This window comes from Anguilla rostrata, chromosome 4 (assembly GCF_018555375.3).
Source record: "Anguilla rostrata isolate EN2019 chromosome 4, ASM1855537v3, whole genome shotgun sequence".
Lineage (NCBI taxonomy): Eukaryota > Metazoa > Chordata > Actinopteri > Anguilliformes > Anguillidae > Anguilla > Anguilla rostrata.
The window spans coordinates 44,642,755-44,662,191 of record NC_057936.1 but is presented as its reverse complement, the minus strand read 5'-3'; the positions used below and the strand labels follow the sequence as shown (position 1 = coordinate 44,662,191).

General features: G+C 40.9%; 1 protein-coding gene across 5 annotated transcripts in view; it reads right to left on the bottom strand.

Annotated features, from left to right (window-relative positions):
- The window catches only part of cnksr2a (connector enhancer of kinase suppressor of Ras 2a), a 323,355-nt gene that overhangs the window by 25,762 nt on the left and 278,156 nt on the right, over positions 1 to 19,437 (bottom strand). For 4 of the 5 annotated variants that reach the window (XM_064332729.1, XM_064332730.1, XM_064332725.1 and 1 more), the window contains 2 exons: positions 13,364 to 13,566; positions 11,954 to 12,343 (listed from right to left, as the gene is read on the bottom strand). In XM_064332729.1, the coding sequence (XP_064188799.1) occupies positions 12,119 to 12,343; positions 13,364 to 13,566 (428 nt within the window). In that variant the 3' untranslated portion in view covers positions 11,954 to 12,118. Of the gene's footprint in view, positions 1 to 11,953; positions 12,344 to 13,363; positions 13,567 to 19,437 lie in introns of those variants that run through there. The other variant, XM_064332728.1, reaches the window with a different exon arrangement.

Sequence of the window (19,437 nt, the reverse complement as noted above, 5' to 3'; positions counted from 1 at the left end):
GTGTCGATTTTGTCATCTCTTCGATGTGCCTTCTAAAGCCGCGTTTCCACCGCAGGAACTATACCCCGGAACTAGGAACCTTTTGAGGAACTCAGTGCGTTTCCACCGCAGGAACTAGGGTCTAAATTTAGTTCTGGGGGCTTTGTTTTACCCCCCAAAACGTTCCTGCTCGGGGGGTAGTACTTTCCGAAAGTACAGGAACCTTTTGGGTGGAGCTTGCAGCGCTGAACATTTCTGATTGGTCGAGTACTCGTAGCATTTGTATTGTATTTATTTTCCGCCATTACCCGCCATGTTTGAAAATATGCAGCGGCAAACCAATTTATTTTCATAATAACTTCAAATCAAACTTGTATGTTATGCGGCGCAGTAGCCTACTTTTGGTTATAGCCTGTCAACGTCTTGGAATTATAACGTGTGCTCTTCTGCATCAAAAAAACGTTTGATACAGTTATGTGAGGTATGCGGTAGTTCTGCATAATTAACATTAGTGATACAGTACAAGCAAACTGGAAATCACCTTCCGCACTTTTTATCCGGGTAAAATAACAGGTTAATTCTAGTAATCTTCCCTTTATCTTTTTCAGACTGCCGTAATTTTACTGCCATTTTTCAATTCCACGAAAAGACCAGGAAGACTATGGACTAATTTATGGTGCATGGTTCGCATCTGGAGGGCACACAGTGGCTGTACCACTACTAATTTACATTTTCACGCAAGTCCGAGTTTTCGTTCTATTCTTGTCATTTTGCGATTAGCCTATATGGAATTGACGACGAGAAAGTAATAAAACAGCAAATTGTTTACAACGTGTGCATGTTTTCTGCTGTTAATGAATGTGTTTGAGAGGATATATGAAAATCAATAAATACAAAAGTAACCATATATAGTCATTGTTGGTAACCCGTTGTATATAAGTGGAATAAACCCCTCCGGGCTGTCCTGGTTATTAGAAAATAATGTAGGCTACGTCGGTGGTAGTATGGGGTTACAGAAGAAATCATATGACAGATGGACCGACGACAACGTCAGTGGGCTAATTTGCCTAATCTTCGCGGTACTTTAGACCCCGGTGGAAACGCAGACAACCATTGGCTGAAGGAACCTTTTAGTTCCTGGTAAAGTAGTTCCTAATTTTGGTGGAAACGCGGCTTAATGCCAATCCTGTAGTTCAGCAGTGCTAAACCTGCCAAAAAAATTTAGTCTCATACTATTGTCTAGAGGGCTGCGGCTACTTTCGTGCAGTTTGCATTTTTCAGAAAGATGTTATAGGTCTTGTACCCCCGTCGTTGTCCACAACGCTTAGGTGCCGACACTTTGAAATAGCAAACAGGGAAAGCAATAAAAGGCATTACTTACACCACATCCAGCGAGCCAACTCCGTTTGTCATAACAAGAGCCCGTTCCGGGTGTATGCTCGTCCTCGATCACTTGCCTGCTGCTGAATTTGTAAAATGGGTCGGTCCAGTCTAAGCTCCTTTATCTTCTTTTTTCTTCCAGTGAACGCCTTGTGAAAGGGCATTTTTGTAAGGAAATAACCACATTTTCTTTTATTTCTGTGGTTCTACTTGAAGTTGCCATCTCCTGAAAGTACCCGTCAGCTAGCTAAGGAGCAGGAGTGACAGTCGCAGTTATATTAATGACGGGCGTGAACATGAAAGATAGCGTTGAGAATTGTCCAATCACATTAGATCAAAAAACATAAAAACAATACCAATTCGCTGCCAATAAAAGTAGGAGTGTCTGGAGCTGCGCCCTGTGGAAAATCTGAAGCAACCATTTAGAGAGCAGCCTCAGATCACCTGCTTGCCAAAAGTTGAAAGACTTACATACACACTCATTTGGCCGGCGCCCTTCACCTAGGAAGTAGGCTAAAATCACACAGAAATTAACCAAATACAATTTGATTTTAGAACCACTTTTTAATTAATGCTGGCAGGCGCTGACAGACTGCCAGGGGCATTGTACAACAAAACAATTTTTATTTTATAATTATTTTGCATTTAGTGGGGCGGCGCCCCAGCGCCCCGCATTATAGAACCGCCACTGGTCGCTGGAGTCGCTAAATTCACGTTTCTTAAAATAGAGTCGCCAATTACCAGGTTTAAATGTGTGAGAGAGACAGAGAGAGAGGGCTTTGAATGTGGACCCAGTTCAAATTATATGATTGTTAAATAAAAAGATAAAACATTCTAACTAAGTACTGTTTTGTCATGGTAATTGAGTTAATTTAGCAGAAGAATGTCCCTTTTAAAGTGAAGTGTGTAACTTTTCTTGAGTATCAATTTTGGTTATATAGTCCTATATTCTTGAAGAGTAGAACTTCTAGATGGACAATGTGCTCTTTTAATTGTTCTCACCCCACCATAACTCTAAATACAGGCCTATTTTGCTTCAATGTTTACAAACAATACAAAGGTAAACAAACCTTTTATGGTTTAAAAAACTACTTTTTAGCTCTTGCAAACTGCTATTCCTTGTATCAAGAGCTAGTAAAAAAAAAACCTTTAAGAAGTCACAAGAGTTAATGTTTTCATAGCCTTAAACTTTTTTGCCTTCGCTACACCGCGCTACCCCCCCCCCCCCCCCGCCCCCGCCCCCGCCCCCGCCCCGCCCCCACTCCCCGTTTATGTGTGCTTGAATGGGTAACAATGAGGAAAAGTGTTCATATTTCTCCAAAATAACGAATAAATTCATTTAAAATGATATTTTAGCTTTAAATTCCTCTACTTTTATATTTTAAGAACTAGACCTCCTTTTCATGTGTTAGAGGTAATGATAGGCTTATGATGCTGGGCTCTTCTACACTACAGTCAAGGTAGAACAATATGAGCTGGTAGCGCTAATTTTTAAATTAGTCTGACAATTATGTACAGGTGCCGGGTAAGTGATCCTGGGGCGGTAGGTCTATTTGTCAGAACACCAAAGTCTAACTATCAGTAAATTATCTTAGGTTTTTTTATATTGTTTTTCTGAGATTACCATCAGTTTTACCTTTGCTTATTTGCATTGCACATCTGTAGAATGAACTTCAACTGGTTTCTGGAATATCTTGTTATGTGGAAGTTCAAATGCACAAACCATTTATCCGTAGGTAATTGTGACTACAGAGTGGGGCTCAAATTTCTGCTGTTCCCTTCTTCATCACGCAAATTATGATCATTAGCAAGGGAAAGCGAGAGAAACTGCCCATAAGAAACACTTCATTATACCCAAGTTTTATAACATGACATATATAGCAACTTGTAATGTATTAATATGTACGATGTCATGTTAATCATTTAGAATTGAATGCTGATTCACATTACTTCAATGTGATTGGCTGTCATCTTACAATCTTTGATCACCATCTTTGATCATATAAACTTTAACTTAGGGTGTTCCAAATGTTGTTCCAAATTTCAAGTCAATCAGACATATGCTACGTATTTCACAAGAAAAAGAAAAATACTGTCTGCAGACGGAAAAAATAGGAAACCGGGGCAAAAATCATTATTCAACTCATGTGCAGACAGTGCTCAAGTGAATCAGAGGAAGAAAGTAAGCCAAAGGCAAATATTTCAGTATCTAGCTATTATCAGTGCAGTATTGTTTTTAAAATGGATAAAGGGCCATAAATGCTCAATATTAAATCTGCCGTGGCAGGCATATTTTTAAGGTATCATCAAGTTTTTTTGTTTTTTTTTTGGAACATTGTGCCCTTCTATTCAAAATATGTTTCAAGACAATAACTTGGAATAAATTACCATGATTTCAATCGAATTGTTTGGCTCGCTATTCAGCTGTATTTTGACATTGCAACTTCTGCTTTGTAATTTAATTAGAGAATCAAGCTTGCAAGTCAAGTTTCGTGCTGATCAGACTTACAAATTATTAAGATTCATAGTGTTTTTCCAAGAAATGGGTGTAAAGTCTAACATGGTATAGGTTCATTAAATGCATTTATATTTTGTTCATTGTTAGAAGTGAACTCAGTATGAAAACGTTTCATGTCTCTATATCATAAGAACAGATATAGTGTGTCAAAGTGAATTCCGGGGATCAGGATAGAGATCCCTTGCAGCTTGTTGTGGCCAAATTTGTTATATGGGTGTGGCTGGGGATTCAACCATTCTGTCAAATTTTAGCATTGTGTGAATGAATGTTTGGGAGAGTTATAGAAAATTTTGTGGAAAAAAAAAACAGTACCAATAAGGTTCCATAAAAAAAGAATGTAATGGTAAGCTAGTGCCCCAGGCTTTGGAGCCTAGTTCTCTAATCACACATTGGCTAGGTCTCGTAGTAAAATGTACCTGTTGGAATTATTTTCCCTCTTCCTCTATTGTTGCATATTCATCACACTTAACGGTCTCCGATCTTTAGACAAAGAGAAACTGAGTAAACACAGAACACATTTAAAAAAAAATAATTTCATTTATTTAATGAAAAAAGTTATCAAATACCCATATCACTCATGTGAAAAAGTTGCCTCCTTAGTTACTCAATCAACCAGTTAGCTAAATTTAATTGAAAATCAGATTCAACTGATTGAACACAGCATGGCTTGATTACATCCAGCCCTGTTGAATCTAAACCTCACTCATATTGAATATCATCATCAGAGTGAAGCAGTAGCCACAAACTGCTTCACTCACAAGCACACTGCCATGATCAAAGGAAATTTCAGGAGATGAGAAAAAATTTGTTTAAATTTACCAGTCTGGAAAGCGTTACCAAGCCATTTCTAAGGCTCTGGTACTCCACCAAAACACAGTGATAGCCACTATCTCCAAATGGAGAACACATGGAACAGTGGTGAATCTTCCCAGGAGTGGCTGGCCTGCCAAAACATCAATGCTCGTGAAAAAAAAAAGGAACCTGGATGAGCCCCCAAGCCTTTTGGGATAATGAATTAATCAAAATTGGTACTTTTTTGGATGACACAGGTCCCATTATGGCTGTAGTAAAGCACATACAGCATTTCACAGTAAGAACAACACAACTTGCCATTATTGATGGGACCATGAATTCTGCTCTGTACCACAAAATTCTTAAGAAGAATGTCCGGTCATCTGTCCATGAGCTGAAGCTGAAATGTAATTGGGTTATTCAGCAAGGCAGTGTTCAAAAACACTAAAGCAAGTACACATCTGAATGGCAGAAGAGATCAAATTAAAGTTGGCCTAGTTGGCCTTGGTTCTGGAGTGGCCTAGCCAAAGTCCTGACTTGAACCCAACAGAGATGCTGTGGTAGGACCTGGAACTTGAGGTTCATGCTTGAAAACCTACCGGGTTTGTCTGAATTAAAGCAGTTCTGCAAAGAGAAGTGGGCTAAATCTGTGAAAATTATGTGAAAAGCTGATGTCAAATAATTGTTGCAGTTGCAGTTACTGTTCTTGAAGGTGGTGCAACCAGTAATTAAGTTTAAGAGGGCAATTACTTTTTCACATGGGAGATATGGGTGTTTGATTTTTTTAAATTAATGAAATCAGAATTTTTGTTTTGTGTTTACTCAGGTTTCCCTTGTCTAATATTACATTTTGTCTAAAGATCTGAAACCATTCAGTGTGACAAATATGCATTAGTAGAGGAAACCAGAAGGGGGCAAATACTTTTTCACAGCACTGTAGTTAACAGCTGCTTGCCACATATTTTATGTTGGTAGCAGTTATTGGCACCAGAAATTAGGCTAATAACCCAGAGGACTACCACAGAGAATTATGATTTGTCCCTGTCGTGGATCTAATTTTTCTGGGAAATTCTTTATGGGCACTGAACAAGTCAGTTTGACAGCACTGGCAGTACGCCCAATAATATAATGAAACTGCCTAGTTAATTACAGTTTACTCTCGTTTTTGTTGCAATAATGTTGTGAATCCTATTGCTGTACATTGTACATACATTTTTCTCCATCCAACTAGCTGTCACCATGCAAAACATCTCACCAATACCTGCCATCATTTCATTTTTAGAATTTTATAACAGGGTAGGAAGATTAGTCACTGTGGTAAATAAACTGTCTTGTGACATACAGGGAATCAATTATTTTTAGGGGTTAGAATTATATTTTTACTTTGCTCTTATTATACACAAAGTGCACACAGGCATACCAGCTGAAGGCACCACTGAGTGTAATGAGTCACAGGTTACCGACAGACATCAAGACAACATCTTCTACAACATGACAATCTCAGCTACACTGATATTGTTTCACCTGATCGTTTATATATACAACTGATCAAACTCCTGAAAGCTTTGCAAAGAAAATGTGCATTCTACAGAGATACCCTGGTTCTGCAATCAGGTTACTGTGGTTCAGTGTTGCCAGGTGTACGATAATTATTGTATTTGTACCATAATTTTACCCTCTGTACGATGTACAATCAATAATGTCAAAAAGTGCCCAAATGTACGATAATTCCGCCAATACACAAAAAAGTGCATGAATTTACTAAATTCCCTGGCTGCTGATTCAGGATCTGGTTTGCCTTTTCACATATACAAATTAAGATAATGAAATCTGATCCTAGATCTGTATTTAGAGGCAAAGTCATTTAAAAACAAAGTCGAGTCTTTCCAGGCAATCATTATGCTTGATGCATGACGTGCGTGCCCCCATGGGAGCGAGCAGCCGCATGGCTGCCGTTCTCCCGCTCATTCTTTCTGATGTAAAATGTAAGCTAGCTTGCTACCTACAAATTACCAGCGATGTTATTTTTTTCATTTATGTAAAAAAACTAGTTAAAAAACTAGCAAAATGTCACTGCCGCTAAGGCAAATTTCTATCAAACTAAAATTCATAACTCCATTTCTAACCCTCATCAACTGTTCTCTATTTTCTCCACTCTCCTCAGCGTGCCACCTCCCCCACCCGTCTTCCTTCACTGCAGATAACTTTGCAGCATTCTTTGACGAGAAGATCGCAGACATCCGCAGCTCCTTTTCCCCCTCTGCACCCTCCGCCCCCTCTGCCCCATTTCTCCACATTTTCTCTCCTCACAGACTCTGAAGTTTCCCAGCTCCTGCTCTCCCACCGCCATACCACCTGCGCCCTTGACCCTATCCCCTCATCTCTCCTCCAGGCAATCACACCAGACATCCTCCCATTTGTCACCTCCCTCGTGAACTCCTCCCTATCTTCTGGATGTTTCCCCTCATCCTTCAAAAGGGCCCACATCACCTCGCTGCTGAAGAAGCCCACACTAGATCCCTCAATCATCCAGAACTACCGCCCGGTATCTCTCCTTCCTTTTCTATCCAAAACTCTTGAACGAGCTGCATCTAACCAACTCTCTGCTTTCTTCTCCCAGAATAACCTGCTTGACCCCCACCAGTCCGGCTTCAGGCCTGGCCACTCGACGGTGACTGCACTCCTCTCGGTCAGTGAGTCACTCCATACCGCACGAGCAGCCTTCCTCTCCTCTGTCCTGATTCTCCTAGACCTCTCCGCTGCATTCGACACTGTGGAGCACTCCATCCTCCTGTCCTCCCTGGCAGCAACAGGGATCTGCGGCACAGTCCTTGACTGGATTGAGTCCTACCTCTCCGATCGTTCCTTCCAGGTTGCCTGGGCTGGTAAAGTATTGCCGCCCCATCCCCTCGCTACCGGAGTTCCCCAGGGCTCAGTCCTCGGTCCCCTTCTCTTCTCCTTATACACCAGATCCCTTGGCCCTGTAATCTCTGCCCATGGCTTGTCCTATCACTGTTATGCCGACGACACGCAACTCTTTCTCTCCTTCTCCCCATCGGACACACAGGTCCGTGCCCACATCTCCGCTTGCCTGAGGGACATCCAGAGCTGGAAGGACAATCACCACCTGAAGCTCAACCCGAGTAAGACGGAGCTAATCTTTATTCCTGCTCTAACCTCTCCCCTCCTCGATTTTTCCATTTCCCTAGGGGACACCTTAGTGACATCATCACCCTGTGCCAAGAATCTCAGAGTGGTGATGGACAACAGGTTGTCCCTCTCCAAGAACATCGCAGCGGTAAGCCGGGCGTGCAGATTTTTCCTGTATAACATCCGGAGAATCCGCCCCTTGTTCCTGGTTATGGTTATACACTTTATTGTATGTTGCTCTGGATAAGAGCGTCTGCCAAATGCCTGTAATGTAATGTCATGTAATGCCGAGGAGTCAGGCGAAGGCAGGGGAGAGGCAAAGAGAAAGTGTTATGCTACGCTCTTTGACCACAGCAAACTTGTATCAAAAAATGACTGCCCCAGCCCCATCAACCTCCGAAACACCCCTGACGGACACAGACTCATAGGTTGAAGTTGAACTCACAGACTAGGTAGGGCCTTTTTGGACGTTTTGAAAAGAGACATGCTTTCACAAGAACAAACTAATATTGATACAGCATAACGTTATAATTCTACACTGATGACTTATACAGTGTAGACTGTTGTTTCCATGCTGACGAATTGTAACGTTACAGCTCTCAATTATAACGATTACATGTTTGAGCGATTGCGATTTAATTGTATTTGACATTATCCATAGACCAGGCTTTTTAGCGTGAGTCTCATTCATTTGAGTAGTTGCCACTAGTAGCTTCCACGCAGCATATGTGGTGCGCAAATGTTTTTCTCCCTTTTGTGGCTGTTGGTATTGCACTTATTGGCTGAAGTATGTGAGTAGGCGTGTCAAACAAGCTTGTTGCTTACAATAAATACGCTATTTTTGTGAAATTACATATTTACACCTGTGATTTCTCTTTTTTGGCTGTGTACGATAATTTTCTTTAAAATCCAAAAATTTTAAGCCTCCGGTACAATAGTTTAATATTTCCCACCTGGCAATGCTGCTGTGGTTGTGCCAGTTTTTACCACATCCCCACTCAATGAAGAAGGCTGAACAACATGCTCAGCATGCCTGGAGAAAGGGAAAAACAAACCTCTATAGGCATGACTTAGAAGCAAATATACAGAATAAATCATGACCAAATAAACACCCATCACAGTTCTAAAAAGCATTTATTTCAAAACAAACCCTGGAACTAAACTAAACTAACTAACTAGAAGAGCGGTGCGCATTTACACTCATACATAACACATGATACCAGTCCATGAAAAGCTACTGTACACTGCCCACACAAGCATGCACATGCGCGTACACACACGGAAGCACACATGCTGGCACATGCACACACACACTCACACACACACACGCACGCAGGAACATAGGCACACACATACACGCAGGCACACACAAATGAAGGCCCAGCGTGTCTGTGACAGGAACTTTACATTACAGCTCTCCAGAAAAGTCTCCTGCCACAGCTTTCTAATTGCCCACCAGACCTCTACACATTTGCTGTTTGCTGAGAAGCAGAAACTGAGGCCAGTGTGGGGTTCCATGGACTCAGCGGTTCTGCCCAAAACAACCCTGTAACACCTTTAAACACTGCACTCAACCCATTCTAAAGACCTCTAACTCCATACATCCAGATTTCAACAACCTTTCCTGACACAGCATGTGTAAGTGCTCCATTTAATTTTCAAGACCTGAAAAATTTCAAAAGTTGCCTAAAATCTCAGTTTAACACCTGAAACATAAGTAAGATTTTAAGGGCTTCCTCCTAAGCCAAATCAAACAACTTTCCTTATAAAATCACATTCATAGCGTCCATGGCTCTGCCAAAATACTTTGCATATAAATAGGTTTATTTTTGTTGCTGTAAGTCAGATTTCCCTGAAATGAAGAAAATATGTAAGTTTTTAAGATATACGCAATCCAAAATATTGTTCCTGTTTGTCGATAGATTCATTCCAAAATATTGTGTGTGTGCCTGTGTGTGTGTGTGCATGTGTGTGTCTGTGTAATACACATGTGCACATGAACTTGGCTGAATGTCTGTGTATCAGCCAGTAATCTGTTTATAAGCCAAAGCACTACTGACATAGAGAGATTTGAATTTAGATTCATGCTTTTTTGCTCACTGTAAAGACTGAACAATTTCCTTTTGACTGAAGCTTTTTTCCCAAACTTTTACAGGAGGAGAAAAATATTTTAAAGTATTTCTCAATGAACTTTCACTGAACTTCCTAATTTCTTTCTCTTGCATTGATGCAATGATGTTCTGTAATGCTGAACCATTATGGGTTATCCTGCTGATACCCTTAGTCTGCATTTTAGTTGTGAGCAAGTTTGGGAGCAATCCATCCATCCATCCATCCATTATCTATACCCGCTTATCCTGAGCAGGGTCACGGGGATGCTGGAGCCTATCCGAGCGTGCATTGGGTGAGAGGCAGGAATACACCCTGGACAGGCTGCAAGTCTATCGCACCCACACCAATCACTCACACACTCATACCTATGGGCAATTTAGAGTATCCAATTGGCCTATCTGCATGTCTTTGGACTGTGGGAGGAAACCGGAGTACCCAGAGGAAACCCACCCGGACACGGGGAGAACATGCAAACTCCACACAGAAAGGCCCCAAACCAAGATTCGTACCCACAACCTTCTTTCTGTTAGGCAACAGTGCTACCCACTGCACCACCGTGCCGCCCGTTTGGGGGCAATTCTATACAGATTTTAATTCGTTTGAAATGATTCATTACTTTAATATCAATACTATACTGAAAGTTTAAATTTTTATAGAACACACCATGCAACCAGAATTTTTAAGTGCAGTAGACTGCTATTACTTAAAGTCTGCATACAGTTGATGATGAATTCATTTAAATTATATTAAATATTTGAAAAATAGAAGTCCCAGAAGGCATTACTTAATCGATGAAACTGTTTATAATGAACTATGTTTTCATGCCACTATTTGACTTGGTAAGGTACCATAAGGTAGGTAGCATTGTAAATGGTATTAGTATCGTTTGCAGTAATCTGTAACATATAGCGCATTTTTAGAAGCTGGTGAACGCATGTTTGTTGAACTTAATAAGTAGAATTTGTATTAATGTTATTTCATTAAATTCAGTTTCCTGTAATTCAAAATAAAATTTTAATACTACATCCTGAAGGCTTGTTTTTAATTCAAATTACATTACCAATTCATGAAGTGAATTATCCTCAACCCTGCCCACAAGGCATATACCTTGTTATAGTAACAGCAAGTACTCTAGCTTCTTACTGGCAATATTACTGTATCACCAGGGTTATGGACCTGCTGAAATGTTCTGCACAATAGCTCCCCCCAATAGTAACTGACAGCTTTTATCAACAGCATGGAGATTAGCCATGGCAGCCACACCCACTTTTTTACAGCAACAAATGATGAATTCCCAGACAGCGGAGGTATGATTCCACAATGACAACTTGTGACATCTAACCTGCAATGAGCTGTTGTTCCTATTTGCACCCTAGTACATTCTTACAGCTGCAGTGGTATGTGGATCTCAGTTTAAAAAGCTAAAAGAAGAGATGCTTAATATATTTTTTTCAGATAACATACTTTGTCATTAAAGGAAAATATGTACAGACGCATATTAAATACACAGAATATACTTTTGACAGTTTGTAAACTCTTCTAGATTCTCTGTAAACAAGGTAAAACAGAACAATCAATCACACAGGTAAAACCAGACAGATGCACTACAAAGTACTGTGAGGGACCCAGCCCTATTCAAATGCAGCTGCTTATGGTTTAAAATGCCCATTTCTGTACAAGAAAAGTTCCTCTTTTGGAGGAAAAAATCCACGACAATTCAGAGATCTAGGCTCTCCCTCCAGCCTACAGCCATGACCACAGTCCCACCAGAGCCCCACAGTTTATCCGTTATGTCCACTTTCTGCTCTCCATCATTGGCAGAAGAAGAGGCCTCATCAGTGGCCACTGAAAGCCAGTCTGTCCAATAACAGAGTACCAAATTATGGTTACGGCTTCAATGGCAGCTACAAGAGTGGGTACAGCCAACTGGGACATATGTGATGACATGTGGGACATTGGGCTGCGTGGGTATTAGTGGTTACAGGGCAGGTGTGTGTGTGTGTGTATTGGGGGTACAGACAGTGTGTACAGTGTGAGTAGAGCTTGTGCTTGTGTTTTGGGGGTGTAACGTATGTGCAATCCAAGTACAGTGTGTATGTATACAAGGGGGTGCAGAGAATAAGCCTGTATACCGGGGTACAGAGAGCATGTCGCAGGTTTTTACAATGTTGGACACCCTGCCAGGGCTCACACATGTGTCTCAATGTAAGAGTGGGTGTGAGACAGTGTTGGGGCTCTGGGGGCAGATTCAGGGGTCCTGCTGGCACTCTCTTTGTGAGCACCCTGCTGGGGATGTGGGGCTGCCTCAGCAAACAGCTCCACGTACATTCTCTTCCACTCCTGGAAGGCGGAGGATGTGAGCTTGGGATTGTCCAACAGGCTGTCAATCATCGCTACCTCCCCCTCCCTCTCCTAGGGGGCGCAGAAACACAGGCAGATTTTGTGGTTACACACTCTTTCTCTCTTATAGTCTTTCTCTTGTTGATCACCCTCTTATTCTGTCTTCTTTCTCATTCCTTCTCTTGTTGTCTCAAACTCTGTCCTGGTCTTTCTCATATCCTCAGTCATCTAGTAAGTAGTCCAGGTTTCCGTTAGGAGGGAGAATGACAGTGTCCAGGAGAAAATGCAACCTCACTTATATTAGATTTAGTATACCTCAAACATATATCCTGGATTACAGTACTACATTTAGTAAGTCTCTCAAACAGATACATCTATTGTTAAATGCAGTACACCTCTCACAGATATAAACTCAAAGCCAGTGTTAATCTGAGAAGCCCTGAGCAGCCCAGCACAAACAGTGCCCCTGGCAACAGCAGGTGGACGAGACAACGGCAGAAGTTCAGTGCACAGCGCACCACAGGCAGAGACACAAAATGCAGGGACCAGAGCAGGCACCTCTAGCATCTTGGGCTGATAGGTAGACATTCCCCCTCACCCACAATGCAACAGGAGCCTGTCCCCTGACATGACACATCACAACAAACACAGAGCAGCACAAAACACCCCCCCAATCCCCACCCAGACAGGCAGCAGCACCCAAAGCCAGAACCAGGCCAGCCAGAGGACCACACGCAGGCAAATTTGGCCTGACGCAACAACAGTGATAGCAGCACAGCCACAGCCCAAACAGAGAAGCACAGCCCATAACCAGAATGGAAAGAATAATAAGAAAACATTGGTGAGAGTAAGTGCCGGAATAGTCACTGAGATAAATAATCAGAGCTGTAGGGAACCCCAGGAGCCCAGCAGCACAGTTCTGCGATCAGCGGGGCTCTGAGACAAGCCTGTGCACACGGCTCACCAGGGAGAGGGGGGGTTCTATGCACACAGATGACCTGTGGTGTGGTCAGCAGAGCCCCAGTGATGTCAGACAAACAGACTGATGTGCAGATAGACAAACAGGATAGATGGATGGAATGGTGACGGTACCTTGAGCATGCTCTGGAGGATGCGCAGGTGGTGCAGCTTGTCATTGAGCTGAGGGTTATTGCAACGGCGGATGAAGGAGCGCTTGTACTCCAGCTTGGTGCAGAGCCTGCGCTCCCCCATGGGAGATAGGCTGGCCTTCTCTAGAGCCCGGTACAGGTCCTGCAAGGAGTCTCCCAGGGAGTGTCCCAACTGCCCCTCACCACCTGGGAGGATGAGACACAGCGGATGGGTTAGTGATGTCACCACCTGGGGGAGGGTCACATGGAGGGCTGGGGTTATGGCCTGGGAGGCAGAGAGAGGGCCGGAGGTAGTGTCTGTGGAGGGTTAAAGGTTAGAGGGATAATTGTTACTATTTGGGGAGTCAAAACGAGGAGTAGAGTCAGTGATGCCTCTTCCTTATGGTGAAGCCACACTGTATAGATAGATAAACCTTTATTGATCCCCGGAGGAAAATTCAGGTGTTTTAGCAGCAACAGCAGTGAGATGAAACACAGGAGAGGTACAGGGAAGAGTAAGAGTCAACCAAACCAAGATAAAAAGTAAGAATAAAAATAAATAAAAAATAAAAATAAAGATAAAATAAAAATAAAATACTGAGCTGATGGTATGCAGCTACACTGCCTGGCGCCGCTAATGCATCCCACAATCGGCCGCTTGTGGGTGTGTCACCTATTTTTGACAGACAGTTGTTTCCATTAAATGTTGACCAGGTTTAATGTCGTGTGTCATGTTATCATTGTCCAGTCTGAAAATGTTTTGCAGTAACCTAACTCTGAAAGATGTTAGTCAGCTGCCTAGCTAGGCTGTCCAATGTCTAGCTAATGAGTAACAACCAACAAAAACAACAAAAACATTTTCTTGCTAATTAGCCAGCTAATGACTTCAAAGTTATATTTGGTTAGCTAGCTAGGTGGCTGGTAGAAACGATCATGAACAACTAGCAACTAATACATTATTAGTTTTATGATCACCTTGATTTTACTTAGTCAATGTTCCTCTCACAACTAGGTCAGTTTGTGCTTCACTGTCATCCGATAAACATTATTCAGAATCACCAGTTTAAAATGTTTGTGCTGCTATCTGTGCTGAGTAATTGTTTCCCTGTAGCTGGGCGCCTCTGGATTGGCAGGGTGTTCAAGACAACCCTGGCAGCTGAGGCAGTGCAGGAGGAATTGCTGATCACCAGGGGTTAAATTGGGGGGTGGACAGCGTCCACCCACCTTTGGTAAATAAAAAAATAATTTTGACCGGCAGTTTTACAAATAACTATGACAATCCAGTCCATTTTTCGTATGCTCCAGTCCATGTGTTGCCTCTAGCCAGTTACTCGCTCAACCAATCAAAAATCTGAAGAAAAAAACTCAGGAGGAACAGTTGTTTATATAGACAGGCACAGAAAGAAAAATATCGTTGATTGTCTTGATTGTTGGGAAGCGGACACGGTAGGTAATTTCATTAACATGTAATTTCATCTATGCAACATTTTAAAGAGAGATGAATAAACAGCCCCTATTATTAACGGCAACTTTGATTGCTTGAGCAAAACCAGCAGGTTGCTGGTCAGCAGCTAAGCTAGGATTGAATATTTCCCACATACATATCGTTTTATTCAGCGGCGACTGGTGAGCTGAAAATTGCTGGGGCGCAAAACTTTCCTTTAAACTAATCATTGATCTCAGCCTGTTTTCATTAGTAATTTTTCCTTTATCAAGCATGCCAACGATCGGACTAATCAAATGGCAAGTAGCCTAACACACAGCGTCTTCATACCGTATTAAGGGGATTAAATCAAATTCAATTTATCCGTTAAAAATCAGTTTTAATCACTAAGTAGTCTACACTTAACAAACAAGATACACCAGTCTGTTATCTACCGTGTTAGCTTTCAGAATAACCAGCAAAAACAAAACCTGCACTTCAGTTTTGTTTACAGTCTATGTATTGCAGATATTTGCCATGAATTCGAGTGCAGAGAAAGAAGTGCATGTATCCACAAATAATGTTGATTAAAAATGTGCACAATTTCGTACTGCAAATGAAAATAATCTGCTGATCACATGCATTTTGCAGCTTCCAAACAATGAATTACTGGGGAGAAGAAAGGTATACAGGGTTTAATTAAGAGAGCAGCTCCTCTTACCAAAGACTCCCATTTAAATGTCAAGAGCGTCGACCTGCGAGTTACACTTCTAATCCAGGCCAATCTCAAGAGAGCTGAGCTCTCAATGTGCAGTTAGTCTCTGACTTAATAACTAGGGTAATACAACAAATTTTATAAATTAGGGGTTCGATTTCAATCAGTTAAATTGTTTAACTTGAATTAAACACTTGGGGTAGGCTTCCACAAGCTTCTCACAATACCTTGATGGAATTTTTGCCCATTCCTCTTGACAGAACTGCTGTAACTCAGTCAGGTTTGCGGGCCTCCTAACTCCTAATTATGACAATTGGCTAATCAGAAGCTTCTAAAAAGTCATTACATCAATTTCTGGAGTCTTCCAGACTGTTTAAAAAGACTGTCAACTTGGTGTATGTAAACCTTTGACCCACTAGAATTCTGATATAGTGAATTAAAGCTGAAATCTGTCTCTAATCGATTGTTTTAAAATGACCTCTGATGTGAACAAAGTAGATGTCCTAATTGATTTGCCAAAAGAAATGTATGGTAACATGAAATGTGCAGAGTTGTGAAAGACTGAGTGAATATCTTTAGCCAAGGGTAAATGCTTGGCCTCAGCTGTACTTGCTGAATATGTGTATTCTCTCTGCAGTAAAAATATGACTGGATTTACTCAAAACTTGTGGAAAGATGTTTTACAATCCCTTTAATATCCTCTGTAATGTATCTACATAACAATATTAAGTACATACTAGGGCTGGGCAATATATCGATATTATATCGATATCGTGATATGACACTACATATCGTCTGGGATTTTGTGTATCGTAATATCGTGATATGGCATGTGTGTGGTCTTTTCCTGGTTTTAAAGGCAGCATTACAGTAAAGTGATGTAATTTTCTGAACTTAACTGACTGTTCTAGCTGTTCTATTATTTGCCTTTACCCACTTAGTTATTACATAAGCATTACTGATGATTATCTATCAAATATTTCATTGTGTAATTTTGTGGAAGTACCAATAGTCATCACCACAATATCATCACAATATCGATATTGAGGTATATGGTCAAAAATATCGTGATATTTGATTATGTCCATATCGCCCAGCCCTAGTACATACATCTTAACCTTATCTGTGCATCAACTTACCACAAGTTCTTGAGGGACGTCAAGCTCATTCTTACAAAGTATATTCAGACAATTTCCAGCAAAAAATAATGCAATTTGACTAATTCAAGTATATTTCAAGATCAATTCAAGATCAATATATCTGTTATCGAATGACCGTGTTATCGGAATCAAACTTTTCTCCTGTTAACATTACTGTTCACTAGCTGGACCTTTCTGAGTGTGTACTGAACACTGCACCTGCAAATCTTTAGCTTCTCTGGAATTACTTGCTGAGAATAACCTTCTTGCCACAATGTTTACTTAGCCAATCACGTGTAAGCCTAACTCCTCCTTCTTAGCCATATTTCTTGCAATTTTCTTGCTTAATTTACTGTACTTGCCCAACATGCTACAGGTATAAGGCTACATGCAGTAAAAAAAAAAACTTAAGGTAGATAAGATTCCATTCAATACCACTACACCTTTGTAAGAGTTTAAAACTGATAACTGAGTTTAAAACGGTTTTAAAAAGAGTTTAAAACCAATCACGTTCGGGTCACCAAACTGTAAACGTTTAAAATGAGTGACAGGAATTAAGAGACCAAGTGATTAAAAAGATTAAGAAGTTTATTTAGATATGTTTAGCAATGAGGAAACCAAGTTTATCTGACTCCATAAATATGTAAATTGGATGTGTGTGCGAAAAGGGGTTTGCACATACGTGTATTGACTGGGGTATGCTGAAATGGTGGGTGGCAAGACTTGTACCCCGGAGAGCAATACTATCTACCGCTGCCAGGCATTCATCTAATTGTTCACTGACACAAAGACCTTCTATCCTGGGAGGTAAAGCTGCTACTCATCGGGGAATCTTGCAAATAATGTTTTTGCACCAAGAAGAAGCAATTTTAACCTGAAAAATTATGTTTTCCCAGGTACCTAATATAACCTATCCCAGGGAGCCCTAACTAAGGATACTCCATCAGGTTAGTGAAACTATCTGAACATCCCAGACTATGACCCATCTATTATTTATACAAAATAACACTAGGGCCAATCTGGATACTGACTCGAACAAGTTATCCTGGATCAGCTGCACTTCCAGCTAGTGAACCTATCAATATTCCCAGGGGGTAACCCGATTACGGTGTTACCCCTAAACCGTATGTAAGGCCAATACATTGACCGGTCCTTGCAGAGATGCACACCCAGGTCAGCGTATATGCAAACCACGTATCTTAGATGCACTGAAAAGGAAAAAACTGTTTATAATGAATATGACTGTTGACATTAACCTAGGATAGGCAGTTTCAGTGATGCTGAATGGTAAACATTATACAAAACAAGAAAAAAAGACAGATATTCTATAAGAAAAGACATACCATGACAAATAAAAGGAACACAAAGAGAAGAATGATGCATGTGTAGCGACTGCAGAATGGTTGCTCAAGGAGACCAGTCACACCAGGCTTCAGGAAGGATCTGCACTTTAATTGTCTATAAAGAGCAGCACGGGGCACGATCAGTACACACAGTGTTAACAGGCTCTCTCTCATTCACCAGCACAAAAGCTGTCCAAGTTCTGCCTTTTTTGTTGTTGTTGTAATACACAAAATAATACAAATAAAATAAGTGCACAGTGACAAGAATGCATGCCTTTGCATGTGTATTTGAAATTAAGAGTTATGTTAAAAACAAAAGAAATTGCAAGTGAGTAACATTAATACCCATTAAAACAAAATGTAACTTGTTTTACTAGAGGTCTTATCCTTCACTTTACATATAGAATTAAACATAAACATCTTTGCAAAATGAAAAAAATAACAAGTGCACAATAAATAAAACAGACCTTTTCCTCCAAGTTCAAGCTACTCATTCAGTGCCGTTCTTCCATAAAAGTACACAAAATATATCACAGATAACAATTGTAACATGGTAACATACCTATAAAGAGCAGCACGGGGCACGATCAGTACACACAGTGTTAACAGGCTCTCTCTCATTCACCTGCAGCGAGTTAGGAAATATGCAATTGAGGAGAAAATCTCCGACAGATCTAACAGCAATAATGTCCGTTTTTCTGACGAATCTCAATGACAAACTCAAGGAAACATTAGCAATGATGTATCTTTACAATTCCATGCACTTTAAACCAGGTTATATTACTTTTAAACACGCTAGATTATTCAAAGGAGAGAGAGTATCACAGCACGTCTTACCAGCACAAAAGTTGTCCAAGTTCTGCCTACGTCCCTTCTGCAGCTAATTGTGCGTCAATAATTAAAGCCCCCCCCCCCCCCCTGCAACAATAGGTAAACCGGAGCTATTTGCACATTCATTCCTTCAATATTAAATTGGCGATATACCAAAACTTTGACCCAATGAAAGAAAATATAACACACTGGTTTTGAGAATGTTCACAAAAAATAAAAATAAAACATAAACATATTGACTCAGCTATACATGCACAAATGATAAAATACTCATATGAGAAGACTATGGTACCAGGAGAACTGATAAGCAGATTCACCTTTGACCGTGGTACCAGGAGAACTGTTAAGCAGATTCTCCTTTGACAGTGGTACCAGGAGAACTGTTAAGCAGATTCTCCTTGATTGTTTCTTTAAACTTCCCTTAAATGCAATCCTGAGCAAGCCTTCCACTTTACACACTTCCCTTTGTATGCCTAAATAAGGTCTGGACTGGAACACCCTCCACACCACCAAGAGACTCCCCCTACTCTCCTCCAGGGAGCATAATCCCCCTCCCCAGTAGACACAGAGGAATCTAGTGACAGTTATAAGATACTTTGGACGATGGAACGTGACCTTTTGCTTTTA